Raw genomic sequence first — 24,094 nt, forward strand, 5'->3', positions numbered from 1 at the left:
GTAAATTGGTGCAGCCACCATGGAAAACAGTATGGAGGTTCCTCAAAAAACTAAAACTAGAGCCAGCAATTCTACTCTTGGGTGCATATCTGGAAAAAATGAAAACACTAGTTTGAAAAGATCCATGCGCCCCAATGTTCATAGCAGTACTTTTTATAATAGCCAAGATATGAAAGTAACCCAAGTGCCCATCAACAGACAAATGGATAAAGAAGATGTGATATATACATATATGAATATTACTCAGCCGTAAAAAGAATGAAATTCCGCCATTTGCAGTAACATGGACAGACCTAAAGAATGTTGTGCTTGGTGAACTAGTCAGACAGAGAAAGAAAAATACTGTTTTAACTTATATGGGGAATCTAAAAAATAAAACAAATGAACATATATAGCAAAACAGAAACAGACTCACAGATATAGAAAACAAACTAGTGGTGACCGGTGGGGAGAGAGAAGGAAGGGGGGACATGTTAGAGGTATGAGATACAAACTATTATGTGTAAAATAGATAAGCAACAATGATATATTGTATAACACAGGGAATTATAGCCATTACCTTGTAATAACTTTTAATGGAGTATAAACTGTAAAAATACTGAATCACTATTCTGTATACCTGAAACTAATATAATATTGTAAACCAACTATACTTCAATAAAAAAGGCAAATCAGACTAATGGTCTCCTTGTTTAATTAATTTAATAAGATCAATCAATAAGAGAAATAAATGCCTGATTCATAACTTATTATTAGGAAAATCATATTAAAATCAAACACTTAGTAGTTGTTTACTTCATGATTATTGGGGCACACAATCAGTAGTCTGTGAGTTGCTATGGAAAAAATGCAGATTTGAAAATTGGACAGCATATTACATTAAAGTACTATGTAAATAAATAGTACTTAAATAATGATACCCTATAGCAATCATTATGCATACCAATATTTTAATAATTTGCACAAAATTTATGTAAATTGACCACTAAGTGCTAGTGAAGAGAGATTTTTTAATTACTAATTTTTCTTTTCCTAATGATGAGGGTTATGGATTATCATATAAATATTAAAAGTATCAAGATTAAGTAATAAAAGAACCTATGAGGGCTTCCCTGGTGGCGCAGTGGTTGCGAGTCTGCCTGCCAGTGCAGGGGACACGGGTTCGTGCCCCGGTCTGGGAGGATCCCACATGCCACGGAGCGGCTAGGCCCGTGAGCCATGGCCGCTGAGCCTGTGCTTCCGGAGCCTGTGCTCTGCAACGGGAGAGGCCACAACAGTGAGAGGCCCGCGTACCACAAAAAAAAAAAAAAAAAAAAAAAAAAGAACCTATGAGACAGGATGATGTTGATATATGTCCATCATTAGAATTGTTAAAACATAACTTGAGGAATTTGCTGTAACTGTGTATTAGCTATGAACACAATCATGCTTAAACTAAAAGAAAAGCACATTTCTTGAGGAAACAATGGCCAAACTACAACCTTCTTTTAACTTAAGGAAATGAGTATTTCACTCGAATATCAGAACTGTCCTTATGTTGAATTAGAAACATTATTTTTTGTGTGGTTATTATAAAGGACATGTGTAATTAGAGAGAATTAGAGCACCCTTGAAATTGTAAATCGTCATTTTTCATGACACTTTCATATTAATAGAGATTTTATTTTATGTACTAACATTCTACCTCTGGTAGAGTGGAGATGCAAAAAGACATGCATTCAATTAGCTCCGGGTCTGGAAGTATGAAAAAAAATATGTATACATATAAACACACACATACACACACACATATGTATACGTGTATATGTATATTTGAAAATTCAAGATAACCATTTTATACTGATGGTATTTAAACTTTTAAATTTGTAAATGAGATTTGTTTTTTCTCCACAATATTTTTCATAATCCACCTCATTTAAGTATGCTTTCACAGGTCACAGTAAGGACAATCCCTCCAGGAGGGCTGTCAGTTGGGAGCTGGCAATACAAATAAGCTTCAGGCAAAAAGAACAGGTAACCATCTCTTCTGAGTGATATGAGAAATAACTTGAGCCTCTGAGGCAGTTCTAAATATTTGGATTGTTCAGATGTCACTTAAGGGGTTAAAAAAACCCAGGAACATTATTACCAAAAGTTTCTAGTTAAAAATTACAGGGAATTAGACTCCCCTGTAATTCACATTATCTTATTAACATAAAGTACTTTATTGATTGCATCTTTAACATCTTCTGTGGTGACCTGGGAAGCATCATGAACGTGTCTAAGGAGGGAGACCTCTGGGGTGTGTCAGGATGAAAGGAGTAACTCAGACCAACAGTGCATAGGTTCATGGTTTTGATATGACTTTCCTAGTTATAACAGAATTTCCCTTAAACAACCTCCATATCACCAACGACCTGATTCACTAACACTTCATTCCCACTGTTAAACACATGCACTGCTCTGCACATCCTGGCACTTTGACTGGTCTCTGCCAGGCCCATTCTGCTTGTTGCCAGGTGAAACGCACACTAACTGTGAGTCAGTTGTGTTTGATCCTCAACCTGTTGTTTTTCAAGTTGTGCTTGTTATTTTAATTATGTAATTTGATTAAACATAATTGCTAAATGTGACTGGGAAAGGAGAGGGTTTTTTTTGCCTACGAAAACATGAAATAGCTTTGAAAAACCTCGAAAAGGCAAATTACTGAAAACAATTGATATTATTGGGGAAGTAATTAATACCTAGGGTTCTATGCTTGAATAACTTTGTCAGTATGTTTAAGCAACAAATAAAAACTGAAATCAATAATGCTTCATGGGTGTGATTCATCTAAGAAAGATGAAACAGAATTTAAATGCTTTTTTCTTTTAATCAGTTTTTATTAACTAATCTAATACTTAGTTCTGAAGCTCCAGATAAGAGGGCTCCTAAATTGCCCTCCACTGTTCTGAATGCTGGTCAGCCTTTGACATGTGTTCAATTAACCCAACTGTCTTCTTTGAAATAAAGATGGGACAAGAACACAAGTAAGTAAGCCTAAAAACTATAATCTCTTTATGACTCTTTGCACCTGGGAAAATTTCCAATCAAAGTGAAACACCTCATTCACTAAATAGCATGCAACAGAAGGAATACGCACACCATCATGGGTGTAACCTGTTAGTTGTTCCACGAGTCCTGGCATAACAGTTTCCTCTGAATTTCCCCCTATTTCTGAAGAGCTTTCAGTACATTGTACTCTTCTCCCCCTTCTTGGTACTTGCTGTGGCTAGAGTTTCTTCATATCCTCCAGTATTTATATTCAGGAATGAACTGAACTGTGGCTATTTTGTTTAAAGACTTCAATCTGTATATTCAGTTTCATGTAATAGTATATATTAAGGTAGTGGTAGTCCAGAACCCTCATAAATAAAGTCTCATGGTCTGAGGTATGGATTTTAATTCTTGTGCTCTGAAATTTAGATTTTTCTTGTCTTTTTCCTGGTTACTTTATATGGCTAGGGCAAGAATTAAAGGAGTCATTGTCTGTAAAAAGCCTGGTAATTTGAATAGATTCAGTAAAAAGATGGAAGGAAGGAAGGAGAAAAACAGAAACCTCAAAGAAAAGATAGAAGATGGGGAAGAAACAAGAGGAATTAAAAGAGAAAATGATGACATTACATGAGTAGGAACATTAACCTCAATAAAGATACATTAGAAATAATAAAAATAAGGTCACTTTGATAATCTATATATTTTTAAAGAAGCCTGAGGTGACACCAAACAGGAAAAAAAAATTATTAATGCACAAGCACATGAGCAGTGGGTGCGCCATGAAGGGGAGAGGAAAGAGGGAGGCTGTGGGCCAGAGACTGGACTTGCTTAAGTTCCTATAGGTGGCCAATGTCAACAGCAATAGCTCTTAGGCGGATGTGAAGAGGGCAATCACCTGCTCCACCAAGAAAAGAGAGACGGGGGAGGAGTGAGAGAGGGGGGATAAATTAGCATGTTGAAAAATTTTTTTAAGTTTATCAATTAAAAAAAAACTTTAAGGCAGATGTTAGGAGAGGTGCATTACTTTTTTTTTTTATATAAACTTATTTATTTTATTTTTGGCGGTGTTGGGTCTTCGTTGCTGTGCGCGGGCTTTCTCTAGCTGCAGTGAGTGGGGGCTACTCTTTGTTGCAGTGCGCGGGCTTCTCATTGCGGTGGCTTCTCCTGTTGAGGAGCACGGGCTCTAGGCGTGTGAGCTCAGCAGTTGTGGCTCATGGACTCTAGAGCGCAGGCTCAGTAGTTGTGGTTCACGGGCTTAGTTGCTCCGCGGCATGTGGGATCTTCCTGGACCAGGGCCCAAACCTGTGTCCCCTGCATTGTCAGGCGGATTCTGGACCACTGCGCCACCAGGGAAGCCCCAGGTGCATTACTTCTAATAGCTGGCTCAGGAACGAGGGGGAGGAATTTCACTTTAAGGTCCACATGAATGCTCTCCTCCACTTCAACCACCTCGCTGAGTGGCCTTCAAAGTGAATGTGACTGAGGACAGTACTGAGGGAATAGGAAAAGAAAAATAACAACTGGATCTTCAATTACTTTAAGTATAGTCTTAGCCAAACCTGAGAATTCCCTGATGTTCATATCCCTAACCAGGACGATGAAGGGTTGGCAGGTAGACAAGAATGCATTATCCCCTGTGTTCTCTAATTTTTCTTATTTCAGCTTGTTGTCTGTAGCACACAAACAACAATGCCAACAGAACAGTTTCCAAGTTTTGCTATGAGAAAACTCTATACCTTTCCCTTCATGAAGATATTATTGGTAGTGGCAGTAAGTGCTCTGAAATTTAAAATGCTGACATGGGATCACTTAAACATCAAGAAAGAAACAAAAATCACATAATAAAAACTTAAAAGGTACTTCTGGGAAGCAGAATACTATGATACTCTTCATTTTTATGTACTGAAGGAAAAAGTCTAAGCAAACATATGCTCTAGCAAACAAAGTGGCAAATTTTCTAGGATATTATTTTCTAGCATTGAGCAATATGAATGAATTAACCAAAAAGAGAAATGAGAGGGCTAAACAGAAGGAGTGGAAACCTCTGGGACACAGATGCAGCAGCCATTACCAAGAAATAACTTAGTGTTCTATAGTCTTTGTGTACTTCTGGCTTTATTTTAATCTAAATAAGTACACTCTTCCATCTGTGTTTCAAAAATAAAATTAAATAGTTTTAGAAATTAAATTTCATTGTCACATTGGAATATATCAGCAAATATTCTGAACAATAACCAAACAGACAACATTTCATGGCTTTTTTTGAGAACTTAACTTCATGATTCAAAAACTCTGTTTAAAAAGACAAACCAAATAGTGCTTGGTTGTTTTTCCGTATTATTAAATTGTTACTCTAGACCTAAAGGTAGCTGCTAGGAATGTTATTACCTGAGCTAACCAGATTATCTATTTTCAGACATGCTGAAAGTAAGTTTTTAATATGACTCCAAAATCGGACATACACTGGCAATATTCCATAGTCTCTTAAAGTGCTGCCTGATACGAAAGGTTCTTTGCAGTCTATAATGAAGTCTCCCTGGAAGAGTCAAGTAATATCTTTTAATCCTTCTACCTGCTTATACACTTCTATGGTAAGGATTAATTTGTAATTTGCATTGTATTTCTATGGAAAGTATGGGTACTCCACTTAAATATCTAATTATTTTTAAATAAAATATGGAAGGTAAAATGCTCTAAGCTGTTTGAACATTTTGAATCCCTTTATGAGCAAATAAATCCTGAAATTTGAAGTCAGAGTTTTTCACAACAAACCAACATCTGGGACTGGTCTTGTTGAGTTTGGGACTTCTTATTAGGTGTTGGGAGAATGATGGTGCTATGGGAACACTGGAAAGATGAGAAACAGAAGCAAAAGCCTGCAATCGCAAGTCCTGTACTGCATGTCTTTAAGATGTGCATACAGACCCCTCCTTTCTAGGTGATGATCAGTGGTAAGAACCACTAAGTCCCAAAATTGCTTGCCTCCACCAAGGGGTATTAGAAGGAACAACAGAAATTCTGTTTCTTTAGGGTGGGAGAAGATCACTGTACTTAAAATGTTTGTCTTCTGAAAACCCATGCTGGAAAACTGGTTGTGCCACTGTACTTCCTAACATGGCCTTGGGCAAGGTTCTTAACCTTCCTGAACCAGAATTTCTTCATCTGTACAATTGTAATGAGATGCTACCTAACTCACAGGGTCTTCTGAGTATTAAAGGTGATGTTGACCCTTAGGTGCCTAGCATCTTTAGGGATTCCTTGATCGTTTGCTATCAGTACCATTCTTTCCAGGAAAGAGGAAAGTTGAATTTCTCCTTTACAAATGTAGGAAAACAACAAAAAGAAGAAAATGATTCTTTAATTCACACTGATCAGGCATATTAGACTCCATTTCTTTAACTTTTACTTTTCAAAGTGCTTTTATACATATTACACTATTTCTTAGCTCTTTATATTAACCCTAAGAAATAAATTGTATAATTCTGGTCTCCCATATGGGCAAAGATGGGAAGATGATGGGGGAATTTTGGTCATCTATGCTCCCTTAGAGGTAAGGAGAAGAATACACAAAGGGCAAAGGTAAGCACAGAAAAAACTCTACTCCCCACACAGCACTCTTGTCCAACATGGACTCCTTGATAAGGTAGAAAGATAATATTTTTACATGTTTTCAAAGAAACACAGTTTCACCACTACTAAAAAAATCTGCATAGCAAAACATTAAAATATTTCAAATTTAGGAGGAAGAAATAGAATACACCTCATTATTTTAAAATAATTTTGCTGAACAGAGATTGGCAATAAGACAATCTTTAAAAAATGTAATGACTGTATTGTTCGTAAACTTTTGTTCCACTTCCCCTAACTAAATACTATAAAACAATTTGATCTAACCTTTTTGAAACATTGAATTAATTATTTTTAAATGGAAAAATATCATTTTTTAATTTTTGTAATTTCATTAGAGTGTGACTGGAATTTAGAAAACAAGTTATTTTTTAATGGTCAAGAACTACACATACTAACCACTGACCAGATTTATTCCTATAAAAATTACATCCATAACTCTAGCTTTACAGTTCATTTTATGACCCACTATTCTAAGATTCATATGATTTTAAAAGTGACATAAAATTTCTGATGACAAAATACTATAATCATGTTATTAAGACATTCAAAATAAGGCAAACTACACTACACTTGACTTTTTTTTTGTTTTTGGTAGCTTGAACTGTAGATTTTCTCCAGTCTTAGATCACTTCTTCATTTTCAAACCTTCAGTGATTTGCCTACCCACCACCAAATTAAAACATGCACATCTTTCACTCTGGCATGCACTAATTCCTACTGTGTCATTGCAACTTATATTTTCAGCTGCACTTCTGATTATTTAATGGATTTAATTTGTCCCACATGTCTATAATTTACAAACATGATGATAGAGACAGTGGGAAATGGAAAGACAGAAAAGATCTTTGTACATGTAATCTAAAGAGGAAAAAAAACACAATTAACTGTAATTCGAAGCAGAATATTACAAATGATAAAGGGACAAATGGGTTGTTATGGACATAAAGAGAAAATATCAATTAATAGTGACTGGAAACAGAAGACTAGGTCTAGAAAGGTCAAGTTGCCTCCCCAAGGTCACATGCCAGGATTGAATGGTCATCTCAGACCCAGAGGAGAGCAAGAGAGATAGCCCAGGAGGTGGAGTGCTCACTAAGCTAATGAGGGTCTGGCGAGGCTGGACAAAAAGATAATTCTTCTGTTGTTATGTCTGTCTATCTGGAAGGCCCCTTTCATCTATTGGAGCAGTCTGAAAGCTTATCTGCTCTTTAAGTCTCCTTTTAAATAGCTTCCTGTGCACTTACATGTAACACTTAAAAATTATTATTATGACACTAATACATTTGGCCTTGGATCTAATATTGAACATGCTATTTTCAGAATCATATTAGGTAAGATTCAGTTCAGATGTGAGTGACAAAAGCCCAAATTAACAGTGGCTTAAATAAGAAAGAATTTGGCTTCTCCCTTGTGTAAACATGTGACTAGGCAGAAGGGGCTGGTATAGCAGGGCCCCAGGTGCCTTTTATCTTGTTGCCACTGTATGTAACCCTGATCTCATGGTCCAAGATGGTGGCATCTGAGTTTCTGGCAGCAGGATGAAGAAAGGGATAAGAGGGGAGAAGAGGGCATGAGGGTGCAACCCCTCTAGGAAGATTCACAGAAACCATACTGTGATGCTTCTGCTTATATGCCTTGGGCCATTTGTAAATCACAAGGCTACACCTAGTGGAAAGGGAGGTTGGGAAATACAGCCTAAAAGACTATATTTTTATATAGAATATACAGACTATTACACTGAATAAGATATATAATCTTATACAGAATAAGACTATATTCTGAGGTAAAACATGCTTATTAGCTAGTAATCCTCTTGCTATGGAAATAGGCGAAAAAGATGTTGGGAGACAGTTAAAAGTCTTGGCTACAACTCTCAATAAATATTTGTTAAATGAGTGAGAATGTACATTTATTAATCACTTGCTGATGGTAATATGTGACAACATCCATTATAAAATATTCACAACAATCTTAAAAAGCCACTCTATTTTTGTTACCACTTTATATATAAAGAAGTTGTATCTTAGAGTGGTTAAGTAATTTTATTCCAAAGTGACAGTGGCCAGTTGAATCCAGAACCACTGATCTTGAACACCATATTGCTTTACCATAGAATATAACTGCTTATGCAAATGTGTTTTACTTGTGTTAGATTTATAGGTAATGTGGCTTATCTTCACACTATTTATTAATTCACTTAATAAATACTTACTGAGCAAATAAAAATTGTTCTAGGTCTTGGGGATACCAATTATGATAGCATATTTTTTCTTATTTATTAAAGGTTTAGTCACTGGGATTGGTGAGAATACAAAGTGAGCCAACAGACAGTCCCCCTACCCTCATGCAGCTTACTTAATACAATAATCTCCTATATAGTCTTTAATTATAAGCAACAAGCAAAAAAGAATAAGAAGTTATAAGAACATATATTATGAGAACTCTATCTAGTCTAGGGTGAAGAGCTGAGTCAGGGAGGGCTTCCTTGATAAACTTGCCTCTAGAAGAGAAATTGGCACATGGGAAATGCTCAGTGGATATACTGAATGAATGAATGACTGAATTTATTAATTAAAAGGGAGTTGGAGGTCACTTTGGAAGATGTTTTTGCCAAGCCTGGGAAGTAGAAGGGAATACCCTTCAAGAAGTCCCATGTGGCTGGAACTCAATAAATTGTCCACACTTCCCAGAACACATCGTTGAGTTCAATTATTCGTTGAATTAAATCAAACAGCTTTTTTTTCCCTCTCAAATGTCCACACAATGAAGTAAAAATTTTTTGCATAAGATCATCTAAAATATTTTCTTTACTTAAATAAGCTCCACATAGGCTCAGAAAACGTGTCTATTGCCCAAATAGTTCTCTGCAAATAGGAGCTGCCAAATAAATACTGATTCATCTACAGCAGATTCGAAACTAAGGAAAACATTCTAAAAAATTTGTTAATGTACTCTTCTTTCAACATTTACATACATCTTTCCAAATCTGGGTTAATGCTCCTAAGAAAAGAAAAGCTAAGAATCATTGGCAATATCAAAATGTCCTATTTGTTGTTTTGTTTTACAAGATAATCACTTGAAAGAACTTCTTGAAAGCTACCATTATGTAAAAATACTGGCTTAGGTTGGGCTCCTGCTAGGAGAACTAAGAAAAATTTACATCTGCTTTGGAAACTCAGCACTCACTCTCATAGCAGTGCTAATGATAGTAACTAAGGAGACCTGAGTTTAACATAGCTTTCTTTTTAATCTGAAAAATGAAAATAGAGCCTATTATTATAAACTCAGAGAAGAATACTTCAAACTTAAAGTAGCATTAAACACATAATACAAGCAAAAATCTGAGAGCCCATATGTGGGAAAAAAAAAAGGAGATCTTTGTTATTTTTTCAAGAACCAAAATAAAACAATCTACACTAAGTACACCAATGTTAAGTTGAAACAGCTACTATTCTAATTAAATATATCAATTTGGGGGAAAACAGCAGCAGCCACAGCAATAACAACATTAAAAACAAATACATAGAGAAAATGTAACCAACACATAGTACAGAAATGAAATGTCCTGAAAAAAGCGTTAAAGTGTAGAATGAATACACTTATTCCCAAGCTCAAAGTTCAGCTCTTTTCTTCCGAAGGGTCCTGTGCAATGGCGCTCCCAGGTAAGCTATGGTCTTATACACTGTTTTGATGAAAATGGAAATAGAAGAGAGAGAGACTTTCACCTCTGTGGGAGGATACTCTGGTTTAGAGTTCTCATCTGTCCCCTCAAAAATCTATTTCAACTCTATGTGGACAGGCATGGCCTTGTGACTCCAAGTGACCAGTGGTAATAAGGAAGCGTGTCACTTGGCGGTGGTGTCCACTTGATCCACTTCTACTCTCTATACAGAGCAAACTCACTTTTCCAACTTTATGCAGGATATTATTTTCTCTAGGTAAATCACCGAGGCCTAAAATATATGCATCATTTTCCAAGCAGACCAACTCCTTTTCCTGATTTCTACATTTCCGTTAATGGTACCAAAATCATGCTCAGGCTCAAAACCCTGGAATTCAATTTTTCTTACTTTTTTCCTCCCTCCCCTCCCATAACACACAGTTGAATCAGTTGTCAGTGACTCACCCTCAGACCCTCTTACAGTTTGATCTTTTATTTTTATTTCAACAGCTGCCGGTCTCATTCAGGTCCTCCTCTGGGCAGTTAGCCATAAAAGCCTCTCAACTGGTGTGCCTGCTCCTAGACTCGCCTCTGCATTAAACACAGCATTTCTTCAATAAAATTTTACGAAAAGCCTCGTTAGCACTAGGCTTTGTGTTGTATACACATAACACGCACCACACCACTGACATGCCACCTTCCTAAACTCTAGTTCTGACAGTATTAATAACCTGCTGAAAACTCTCAATAACCATCAGGTGCCACCTCATCCAGTATTGATGTATTTCACCTTCTGATGTCTCCTGACCTTTGTAGACCCTTATCCTCTTATTCCGCACCCTCCCACACCCTCTGCTCACCCCCCACCGACATGTACCCACATTTTCAGTATAGTAAACCAGTCCCCGTGGTACCTTGAATTCCCTCCACCTCCTTTGTGACTTTGTTCATCCTGTTCCTTCCGTCTGGAATAAGCTCTTCAATGTCATCCTCAAAAATGGTGACTATACTAAATTCACCTCTAATAATTAAAATGTAAGTGGCTTTTTGATGTTTTCATTATACTCTGGTTGCATAGAAAATAAGTATTTATTCCTTAAAGACTCCTCAGACCCAGCTGAGGATTTTAAAATAAAACATTTAAAGCCTGGTCTTCCAGAGATGTGGATATTTTACGACCCTTTTACTAATTAATTATGACTTGATTATTGAAGGTCTCACGTCATAGGCAAAAATCCTTTGAAAACGATTAAGCATTACTATTTGCAGTTCATGGAGGAATGGGGATTCCACTTAAGGCAGACAACTCATATAGGCAGGTTAATAATAAAATATCACCAAAGCAGATTAAGTAGTTAGGTCTTAGAATTGTGATGTCTTGATGCCATCCATTACTTTAAAATATCCCACACTGATGTGTCATTTGGAAGAACAGTATACTATTCTCCAACATCTTTATTTAATTGTTGCTTCTAATAGTGAAAGAGGCACATTCAAAAAGTTTATCTCTCTTGCTAGACTGTGAGCTCCATCAGGGTAGTGATTACTACTTTCTAAGGATCACCACTATCACAATCCACCTGAGGTGTCTGCTTATTATGTCGTCCCCTGGATTCCAACTCTGACCTATTAATTCAGGAACTCCAAGGATGGGGACAATATTTAAAAAGCTCTCCAGGTAATTTTTATGTAGTTGACATTTGAGAACTACTGCCCCAGCCCAGAGGTGCACTGCTTGCTTATGGGCAGTTATAAATTTTATAAAATACAATAGCTACTTTATAAAGCTTTAAGAAAATCCAAGACTCCCCCCATACCCAATACCAGTGCCCACCCTGTACCTCCAAATAAATAAATAAATAAATAAATAAATAAATAAATAAAAGGGCAATTCCAAGAGTTTTCAAAGTAAGGGTAGTACAGAGGTTAGGAATGGCTTAGCGCTGGCCTCTCACACAAGCTGTCGGTGTTTAAATCCCAACTATGCAATTTACTAGATTAGTCAATTTGGACAATTTATCGTTCCATGCCTAGATGTCCCTATCTGACTAATGGGTATAAGAACAATACCAATCACATGGAATTATGGATTCAATATACACCAAGTAGTTGAAACAGCATATAGTGCTAGCTGTTAGATTATTTTCAAGCTAATACATAATAGTACGGATAGTGAGACTCAGCTGTATCCAAAGTATAAGTGACTAGAGTAACTTTTTCTGCACTTAAATCTAACCACATTCAGTTAGTTTTAAACAACAACCGAATCCCCCAAATTGAAATGGTTTCAAATTAATTACTGTCTCAAAAAACTAAAGCTTTCAGAATCAGGCCAAATGGCTTGGTACTTGGTCACATTTTCAACACAAGGAGGTTTTCAGTGAGGCCTTGGGGCAGAATAAATCTGTTCAGTGTCTACAGTGGAAATAAGGGTTCCCTTCAGCTCAGTCCAAATAGTAATCCCACTAGTTCCCAGACGATAAACATAAAGAGACAATCAAACCTTTAGCTCAGACTCTCACTTTTCCCCTTGCTTCTCGGCCTTTCTACCCCCTCTAAGCACTCAGGACAGGCTGCCAGTAGACCTCCTCTGCCCTTGCAGGAGGTGCTGCTGCAGCCCTTTCAGAACGAACTGTTGCATTGGAGGCAGTAGCTGACGTGGACTCATAAGCAAAATCTCCCATGGGCAGGTCTTATAAGCACAGTTAACACCTTGGATTGAAGCTGGATCCACAGGCACGGCAGACTCACGTTCACGAGCGCGTTTGGTAACATCGGAGAAACGTTACTAGACACTCTGAAAGATGATAGGAACTTAGGGTTCTGTCTCCTTTAGTCCTAAGTGCCAGAAATTGGGATATATAGCCCAGAGGCTGCCCAGATGGTCACGTGAAGAGATTTGAAGAGGGAACCAGAGTAAGTTTGCCATGAAGGTGATCAAGGTAGATTGGAAAACCAGAGATATTAAAATTTGAATGTTTTGTTTTTTCTTTGACAGAGAGTTATTTTCAATCAATTCAGATGATCTCCATTTCAATCTACCAGTATCATAAACTAAAAAAAAAAAAAAAAAAAAAAAAAAATCACTCTGGTAATATTCATGAGACATTGGGAACTAAACGAACCACAAGACATTTAAAATCTCAACCTTTGTAAATACAGAAGATAAGTTGGAAATGTTTTCCTCATGGCCAAAATGTATAGCAAGTACGTATAATGAAAAAGTCTTTTATATATGAGTGTTTTACTGAATTATCTACTAACAGTTTAATAGATGCTAAAAATTGTGTTAAAACAACTCCCTGGGGCTTCCCTGGTGGCGCAGTGGTTGAGAGTCCGCCTGCCGATGCAGGGGACACGGGTTCGTGCCCCGGTCCGGGAGGATCCCACGTCCCACAGAGCGGCTGGGCCCGTGAGCCATGGCCACTGAGCCTGCGCGTCCGGAGCCTGTGTTCCGCAACGGGAGAGGCCACGACAGTGAGAGGCCCGCGTACCGCAAAAAAAAAAAAAAAAAAAAAAAAAAACTCCCTGTAACTCTTCATATTCTATATTTTATGAATAATACTAATACATTTAACTGGGGTTTTTTTGACATTTCTGTAAGGGCAAAAATGACAGAGCATAAGCTTGGGAAATACTAGTACTTTAAATGTTTTTCTATGGTAAATTAATCTTAGAAAAGAGACTAAGAGAGACATTAAAATAATATGATTATTTTAACAACGGTAATGTCTAAAGTTTCAAACTCTGGTGGTGTGATTATAGTAACAAACTTATAAAAATTTTGCAAGAAGTTAAAATAGATGTTTTTTCTTTAACATTTCGGGAACAAAACATAACCAGGATAGGAGAAGATGAAAATTTTGGTGTTTGGCACTCAGGGTTTAATTAGCAGACTTCCTGGCAAACACCTTACAAATATTACCCACGCTTATCTAAAGTTGCATATAAAAGTGGTTTGCAGTGGTTACGGAGGAAAGTATGGGCCACTGGAATTACCGAAAGCTTGATTGCTCTGCTGCCCAGATGCGTGAGGAATTCCTTATATTGTGGAGAGATGTAGCACATATGGCACCAATGGGATCATGATTAGAGGGCACAATTCACATGTAAGTATATAACAGCTGAACATAGAGATGAGCTAAGTTGTTTGGACATTCTCAGTACCACTCAGTGCAGTATGATTACCATGTGAAAACAACCACTATCTCTCTCCCATCTATTTTGTTCAGTAGTCTCTTTTCTTCCATCAATTATCTGCATTTATCCAACACAGTTTTTTTTTTTAATTCAAGGTGCTATGGAAATAGACTTAAATCAGGTGTAATACTAACTCTCAAGTGATATAGGAGAAAGGTAAACAAAGACCCTTTTATGTTAAGTATATTAGCTGCTATGATTGAAATATACAGTTGGCAGAGTGGGAAAAAAGGACAGTGTAGTCACTTATGGCTTTGGAGATAAAAAGCAGGAATTTCAGGAATCACTTTATAGAAAAGGCAATAAAGGAGCTGAATCTAAAGAAGGTTGATAGATGGTCAATAGAAAAACCATGAAGTGTATGTGTCTAACCACAACAGCAGCAAACAGCCAGGTGAAGTTGAGCAACAGCAAGAAATCCAGGTCAATGAGGTCTTGGGTGCTGAAAGAGAGGAAGCAGCTTAGAGGGAAGAGAAGAGATTCCCAATGCAGCTTCTTTTATATTAGAGAACAATTGCTATCTGGTTAGTCATCTATTCCATAGCTCAGAGAATCTGGAGTTAAGATACAAAACACATCCATTAAAGCAAATAAGCAAGCAATATGTACTAGTATTAGTATAAGTGTGGTAAATGACCAAATAATTAGAGACTAACTATATTTATTGTCAATATTATATATTGATAATATATTTATTATTTATTGTCAATATTATATATATGGATAATATATTTATTGTCAATATATATATTTATCAATAAATATATTGATAAATATATCAATATATTTCAGTAAAGATGCATCATGTCATTTTTACTTAATGCTAATTGCCTTTATGTTTTTAAACATTAAAAAGTAACATTTTGGGGCTTCCCTGGTGGCGCAGTGGTTGCGCGTCCGCCTGCCAATGCAGGGGAACCGGGTTTGCGCCCCGGTCTGGGAGGATCCCACATGCCGCGGAGCGCCTGGGCCCGTGAGCCATGGCCGCTGAGCCTGCGCGTCCGGAGCCTGTGCTCCACAACGGGAGAGGCCACAGTAGAGGGAGGCCCGCATACCACAAAAAAAAAAAAAAAAAAAAAAAAAAAAAAGTAACATTTTTTAAAAGCATACACAACTATGTGTGGAAGCTCACTTCTAATAAACAACTTAAAGGAAAATAGTAATTTTCCATACAAGATTACTATTTTAAACAAAGATGATTAGAAGCAATATATTAATGTCTAGATGTAATTAACCTTAGAGAGATGTTTAGTATGAATGGGAGTGTATCTGAGAATGTAGCTTTTTTCAGGAAAAAACAGGCTAAAACATATTCTACTTGAATGAAGAAGTAGTAAAGACAGATTCGATTCTGTGCAATTCAGGTTCTGTAACTAGAAAACAACCTGGAAAAAAAAAATCATCTTTTTAATTTTATGATTTTAAAAACGGTTTTTGTGTTTCAAGGAGCTCCAGGTGCCTATAAGTACCAAAAAAGTCTTCAAACATATTATATACAGGTTTTTGAAATGAAATACATGATTACTCTATTTTTTGCAGCATTTTAAATACCTAGTTTACAAAGTTTAAAAAAACCCACCACCTGTGGAATTTTTATTCCAGAAATGAACTTGTAACACAACTTGTGCTCACATAACTCTCTTTTGGGTCCATGTATTCTACACTATTATTTTGTTTAAAATGCAAAAGTCAGATGGTCTTGCTTTTGGGTATTTAAACTTCTCTAACAGAGAAGAATCTAATAGCCATTTAAGAACACTAACTGTTGAAAATAAAAGACCTTATGACTAATGAAAAATGACTACTTAGGAATTGCTGCTAAAGGCGGGACACACTTCTGACTAGGATATACAACATGGTTCGGCCTCCCTCTAGTCTACAGAATTTTTGCGGGTCACATAATTCCTACTATTCTTCCTCATTTTTCTTCACTGTCGTTTCCTCTCCTTCCACCCATGCAGTTATCACTACTTGCAGTTCCAACAACAAAGTGCTCAGATCATCAAGCAAAAGTGTTTTTTGCAGTTCATTTATTTATTTTTAATGTATCTCAGGTGATACAAAACCAGGCTTTATGAGCTGATGAGCCCTGTTTTTGCAGTGCAGTCTGAGGATGACCTGCAATAAATAGGTCTGTGGGACAATCCAGAAGTTTTTATTTTTATCCAGGGACCTATGTGATTCCTGGGCACATTAAAGTTTGAGAAATAACTACTCCCCCCACTGCCCACTAAACTCTGTGGGATATAGAAAAGGAACATATTAAGTTCATATTCACATTTTCTAAAAGGGTAATGAATTTTTTTTTTTTTTTTTTGGTAATGAATTATTTAAAATAGAAAGATCAAGATCTATTTTTCTGTGATAAAATACTAGCACTGAAACAACTACTGGTAAATTAACTTTCAAAGGAGGATTATGGCTTTGCCTTAATAAACCCATCAAATAGATCAGCATATAATAATATAGCTATGTAATATATAGTGTAATGGGAATTTCTTTCCTTTCATATTCTATAAATATGCCAAACTAGTTTTTAGTTTAACAAAAGCTCTATTAAAAATAGACTGTTTGGATATAATAAAATATTATGGTTCAAATAGAATGGTTAGCAGATGATGTAAGACCAGGCTACACATGTTATACTATTATGTTTACTTACTCTTCTATATCCTAGATTGAAAGCATTGTGAAGGCAAATACTATCTTTTTTCTAGTGCCCGGTAGAGAACAGACCACAGGGTAGACACTCATTTAGTAAATGTTTGTTGAACGGATGAATAAATAAATGCCTGGAAATCCAATGTATATGCATCCCAGAAAGAACATATACAAACAAAATCACCTTGGAAATTAAAAAAAATAATAATAACAAACGATAAATGAAAACTACATGTAGCTATAAAAAAAAGAAGAGAAAAATAACAGGAAGAGAAAATATTTATCTTTTAAAATAAATAATAAATAATCATCCTGGCTGATATGACTCAGTGAGCAAAGTTCCCAGAAGGTTTAGATAAACTTTTAATTTTTATATATTACAAGGCATATTTCTATAATTGTGCAAAATTGTTATTTCTGACATATCAGTCAAAAGGGAAATTGATATTCCAGGGTGCTGATGACCCAGTTAGTGTTGAAGGTGGTGGTTATTTATTACTTGGAAAAACATCTGGGTGAGGAAATAAAGGTCAGAAAAACTTGAAAAAAAAATAAGAAAAAAAAAGCTTTTTGTTTAACTGAATTTATGGCACTAACCCCTTAAATTCAGAACTAATTACAAATATTGTGGTACTATCCATAATTGCATGCTGAGTGTGTACATTTAAAAATGGCCATTTCAATTTTCATTTCATCAAGACAAGGAAGAAAATGAAATTGAATACTAATTAGGGCATGTGTCTCATACACCTGAAAGATTAGGGGAATACTGTGCTCATTATAAGTGAGTTTAAGTACTCAGATGTTTCATTTGAAGGACTGAATATAAATAAAAGAATTAAATGACAAGGGAAATTACTAATGCTCAAACAAAGAATATTTGGTACATAATTAGACTTCCCAGAGCCTCCTAGATACGGTTTTCCTTTAAGAAAGTGATATACGTTTTCTTTTTAGAAAAATAACTTAGAAAATAAGATGTTATTAGGGAATATAATAACATAATACTCTGAACACAATCATGAAGTACGTATTGAATAACAATGGTGAGTTTTCAGTTTTCCTCCCATCATATGCAAGATTTCCTCATCTAATATAAACCCTTTTATTTTACTTGTACTTGTTTTTCTCTAAGAGTTCATTATCATCTTCACACCAAAAGAAAAATAATAATAACCATAGTAATAATAGTAAAAGACTGCCATTAAAAGAAGTATTTAATTATTCTACTTAGGTTGATAAGGTTATATTTAATCTAAGTTCCTCTAAGAGTCTACCACTGTCCTGTTTCACTGAGGTTATTTCTACCTATAATCACTGGGATAAAGAAAACTTAAAATTCATTCACACTCTGCAAGACTTCTGCATAGTGTTAAGTAGGCAATAAACCGTGACAAAATAAATGAAAAATCAGGACATAAAACAATCATAAGGTGTTTCTCAGAGAAAAGAACTGCCAAAGTGTGTTATTTACGGTTTATTGAAATAGGAAATCACTGATGCTCACAAACAATTTGTCAAATAGAAACCCTGATGCAAACTTGTGACATCATCTCTCAATTGCTCTACAATTTCTGCTATGAATCATAATTTCTAAAGTTTTATCATGACCTCAATCCTATAAATACATTTCATAAGGTCAACTTAAAGAATGGTCTCTGGAATGATTTTTAGCAAATAGAATACAAGCATTTTTTGTTGTTTTGTGTTAATTTAAAACTTAACTGGAACTTCATTAGTCTATGATCAAAACTGTACAAAGTTGCCATTTCCACTCTCTGGAATTTTCTTTGTGCATGTGGCTGTAGATTAGAAAAATCATGTGCAACTTAAGAAGGAATTTCTGCAAATGCATGCAAATTAAATTCATAAAACAAAACAAGAATACCAGGCAACCACATGGAGCCATATAGATAAAAGAAATGTATATAGGATATGTAAAAATTCAAAAGAAATCTGAGCAAAGATATATCTGAAGGAGGTTTTGGCCCTGTTTTGAAAGTACTACAGAAATCATACTACTTGGCCGTAAATCAATTTCCCTTTCTATTAACTGCCTATAAAGCAGTCTCTATCTTCTGCTATAACATCACATCATGGATTCCTATCTTAAAAATTACCTCAGACTCAAACTATGTAGTCAACAGATAAAACAGATCAGCTACCTAAACAAATCAAAATTCTGTAATAACTCCCTATTCCAATGGAATAAAGCCAAAACCTTTTGTTATTCATAAATCCTACGGCATGCTGAACTCGCACACTAAATTTGAACGCGTTCCTCTAGCAACCTAAACACAGGTCATGATTTTCTACATGGTGTTGCCCAGATTCTCACCTAACATCTTGGATCGTGCTGTTCCCTTGATATCTAGTCTCTACTGAAAGCCATCTTCCAAGGCCTATCTTAAAAGCTATCTTCCAGTGAGGCTTTCTCATGATAATTAATTACTTCTTCCTCTGACCCCAGTGTATACTGGATTTTCCCTCTCTTTAGCACACATCAATGACTTGTTAGATGTTGTTAACATGCTCCCCACCAACAGAGGTATAATCTTTCACAGAAATCATGGTTTGATTACCTTTTCTGTCTCCAAATAGGTAGTTTCCTGTCTCACTTCAGCTAGGGGTTCAAAAAGTATTTAAGTAGATAAAATATAAGATGCAGGCATTACTACTCTCCATCACATCTTTGGGAAATCACTTAGTCTCTTGGTATGGCATTGTTTTCTCATGTTTTAAAAAAACATTTGGGCTTCCCTGGTGGCGCAGTGGTTGAGAATCCGCCTGCTGATGCAGGGGACACGGGTTCGTGTCCTGGTCCGAGAAGATCCCACATGCTGCGGAGCGGCTGGGCCCGTGAGCCATGGCCACTGAGCCTGTGCGTCCGCAGCCTGTGCTCCACAACGGGAGAGGCCACAACAGTGAGAGGCCTGCGTACCACACACACACACAAAATAAAAAAAAAAAATAGCTGACTGATGCTAATAAATAAGAGTATGAACTGAAACACACTCAGCTATTGAAAGAGGGTGCTAAAGACATTTGAGGTATTATCATAATCCATTGCATATTCTATATTTGCACATATGGAACTACTAATAAGACAGAAGGAAAAGACACAATTTTTATACTCTTGAAGTATCAAAAGTTGCTACTAAATGTTAACACAGTACTAAGGAACACATGGCATATGTAAAAACCTCCCTCTTTTATATGTACCTTAAGATTGTGATATTTATAACCCAAGAATTTTAACATTTTTAACCCTCTTAACACACTTTCCAATGGAATGTGCATGTTTCCCACAGTTTCAGAGTTTATAGTCCATTTGGACTCTAGCTAAATCATCCTTTCCTCTGTGACCATGAAGAAAAGTCACACTTTGGACACTAACTATCTTCTTTGTGAAATGACTCTGGTCATTCCTTGCCAGTAACCTTGTTCCATCCCAACTGTTACCTGAATCCATGGCCATCTGTCATTTTCTGCAGCTGTCCAGGCATTTATAAGCCCCTTCTTATTAAGACGTGCATAGTAGGGATACCATTTCTGGAGTCCAAAAAGAGCTCGGTGGGTAGATGAAGCTGTGATTTGCTGATTTGAAATGATTCCACCTTCAATTCCCAATGGGCCCGAGCATTCTGGGAACAAATGAGGAAAAAAAATTGAATGTATTAGAAATAATCCATATCAAAATATGGCTGTTAGATTTGATGGGAGATATTTTTAAAGTGATTTCAGTGTGGACCATCATGACATTCAAGCCCCTTGGAATTTACAGATTTGTTACTGATCACTACATGAAGGAAATAATTCTTGTTCCTCATGCCACTCTCTTCTTCCTTTGCTTTGAATGTGGCACCTGCACAGACATGTCCCTCCTGCACTGCGATTCTGCGTTATGTAGTTATCCTTTGCTGATCACATTAACAAAAGTATAATGACCTTAAAAGGTCTCTCTCATATTCTATATTCCCATTAGCATGCCTCACAAATCATAATTCCTCAATGAATATCTGTTGATCCATTATTTCTTGACTAGCCTGCACCTGAGGTTTGTATCAAAATCATTTTCATACTGACTTAGCATTTCTTACTTCTATAAATTTTTTTTTTTTTTTTTTTGAGGGTGTACACGGGCCTCTCACTGTTGTGGCCTCTCCTGTTGCGGAGCACAGGCTCCGGACGCGCAGGCCCAGCGGCCATGGCTCACGGGCCCAGCTGCTCCGCGGCATGTGGGATCTTCCAGGACCGGGGCACGAACCCGTGTCCCCTGCATCAGCAGGCGGATTCTCAACCACTGCGCCACCAGGCAAGCCCTATAAATTTTTTAAGTTAAATTTTTATAACCACTGTCAGTTATGCTTCCACGAAAAGGGCAATGTGTAAATCTGTCAACATTTAAAATTATTATAATAATAACTTGTGATATGTTATAAGTAACAGGAAATATGTAGACAAATTATTTTTATAGAGTAAGCAGGTAAGCACTCAGACATTATATCGAGCAGTATAAATACCACTCAGTAAATCAAGATATTAAAATATTTACATTTCAAAATCCACAACTCTATCAATTGGGATTCTGCACAGACATTTTAACTTTTTTTCTTTTATTGTTCTTTAAATTTGCAACTTAGAAATTCAAGATAAATTTCCTAATAAAAATTTTAAATACTAAGATTAAAGCATAATATACTCAAATATGTTCTCAGATACCAAATGTGTTTAGATTTTAAGATTAGAAATGAAGGTAAATCAATCTAAAAATTATATATGTACTATATATCGTATACATTCGAATTTCTTAATTATTTCCTAAAATTTCACCAGAAAAGTACATTTATTGTAGATTCAGTTTTGAAAATTCAGAACAAGTAATATGATATAATGAAAACTAATACCTAGTTTTCTTAATTTCATTAACATTTCATATACTACATTCAACTTATTGAAAAATTAGATTTGTAAAATAAATATGATAATTCTATTATGAAATACACTATAATAACATACTAGAATTCCCGAAAATATGAAAGGAACATGCTGTTATTAAATGTTGGTGTATATAAGTCAACTTGATCAGTGATTGCTACCAAGCATATTTTAGATTTTAATTACTATTGAAGTCTAATGATTGTCAGTAATTAAATGTTTACACTCAGATTGAGATTGAAAGGAAGAACTTTGCCACTGGACTATAATATTTTAAAAAGTTACAAAGATGTTTCTCACTGGTAACCATTTTTTTCACTAAGTGTAAACATGTTTCTTTTTTCTATCCCAAGCTCAGATAATAAGTAGTTCTAAGCACATTACTTACTAACATTTCCCCAATGAATTTAAAATGTTTAAACACTTTATAAAAACAAAAATGTGTGGATAAGTAATCATCCTAATCAGTTGTTATTAGTAAAGATGACATTAATACAGCAAAAATTGCATCTCTGTGATTGACAGTTGACAAATCATTCACTTGATAAGTTAAATTTAGGTAATAAGATCTTTTCTAAAGAATTGTATTTAGAACTCTTTAGCACTTTATAAAGGTACACTATATCACTTTGAAGTCATTAAATTAAGAAGCCATTCATTTTTAGAATAGCAGTATTAGAAGCCACCGATAATCTGATTTCCACATTCCTAAAAAATTAACGTTGAAAACTCAAATGTTGAATCTTTGGCTTCTTGCTTTGCTTTGCATTTCAAACTTCAAGATCTTTACAGATTTCATAAAAGCACTAAGAAACTTTCATGATGCTCTTTGATTTTAAGCAACTGCAGGAGCCTGGCTTTTTAAGAATATTGCCGTTAAAAAGAGTCTCAAGGATGCTTGCCCTTGATTTGTACAATGTTTGGATGGAAAAATGCAGCAGGCAGGGAGGCCATTTATTGTAGGCCAGTCAGTGGCATGGTAGAGCTAGAGAGCCAGCTTTGATTAATTAAACTGCTTAGCCTTAGAAAGAACTGTGTACCATTTAGTTGTTTACTTCTAAAGACCTTATGCTGAATTGGATATCTTCACTGAATTTGTAACCATTTTAAACAAAATTAGACCTCAAACTACACTATTCAGTATGTCTACTTTGTCAGCACTCTTAACCTACCAACCTCCCCGTATTAGCTACTATATCAACAAACACAGTGGCTGTGAACTGTTGCATTATCATATAGGCCAAACACCAATGAGCAATTTAAAAAATATATTTGCAATTTCTTTACTCCGCCATAAGGCTCCCAATCTTTGTCATGCCCTCAACAGTCATTCATTCAGATAAAATACAATTTAAAAAAATATATTGACATGTTATACTTATATAGGGCTTCACAGCTTACAAAATATTTTCACATGAGCTATCTCATTGTTGTGATGTCAAACTGATGAATATTTCTTTTCTCAGTCCTCAATTCCACAATTATTTTTTTTTTAATAAAGTTTTGTAACATTCACTTACATATATACTTTATGTTGCTGATCACTAAAGCCCAGCAGAGGGAACATGACTCTGGGGGGTTCCTGACCAAAGCATGGGTCTGTGAGGTATCAGTTTAATTCCTTAAAAATTGAGTGGTCCTCAGTTTTCCTCATTTTAAAAATTGTGGTTATGGTGACCCCTAATTCACCAGCTGTGAGGTAAGGAAAGGTAAACAGTGCTTTGCCTTTGTGACTATATATTTTGAATAATGAGTATGGTTCTACAAGGCCGCTTGCATTTCTCTCTTTAGAGATGAGGTGATCCTGGCCTTTTAGCTCCTGTGGAGCAGGCACCAGATCTTACACTGCTGCATCCTTAGATGCTCACAGTGGCTTGGCTTGTACACAAGAAGAGCTCAATAAATATGTGCTGAATATTGGTACTGGGGACTTTTTTTTTTTTTTCCTAAACAGCAAACTAATAAGCAAATCCAACTCTTATACTTTAT

The 24,094-nt window shown here is 35.9% G+C and overlaps 1 protein-coding gene across 3 annotated transcripts in view; it reads right to left on the minus strand.

Annotated features, from left to right (window-relative positions):
• EDIL3 (EGF like repeats and discoidin domains 3) overlaps positions 1-24,094 on the minus strand; it is a 439,520-nt gene that overhangs the window by 132,775 nt on the left and 282,651 nt on the right. For all 3 annotated transcript variants that reach the window (XM_007130595.4, XM_007130594.4, XM_055086648.1), the window contains one exon: positions 20,630-20,811. In XM_007130595.4, coding sequence (XP_007130657.1) covers positions 20,630-20,811 — 182 coding nt within the window. The remainder of the gene's footprint in view (positions 1-20,629; positions 20,812-24,094) is intronic.

The sequence above is a fragment of the Physeter macrocephalus genome, chromosome 8 (assembly GCF_002837175.3).
Source record: "Physeter macrocephalus isolate SW-GA chromosome 8, ASM283717v5, whole genome shotgun sequence".
NCBI classification, from domain to species: domain Eukaryota; kingdom Metazoa; phylum Chordata; class Mammalia; order Artiodactyla; family Physeteridae; genus Physeter; species Physeter macrocephalus.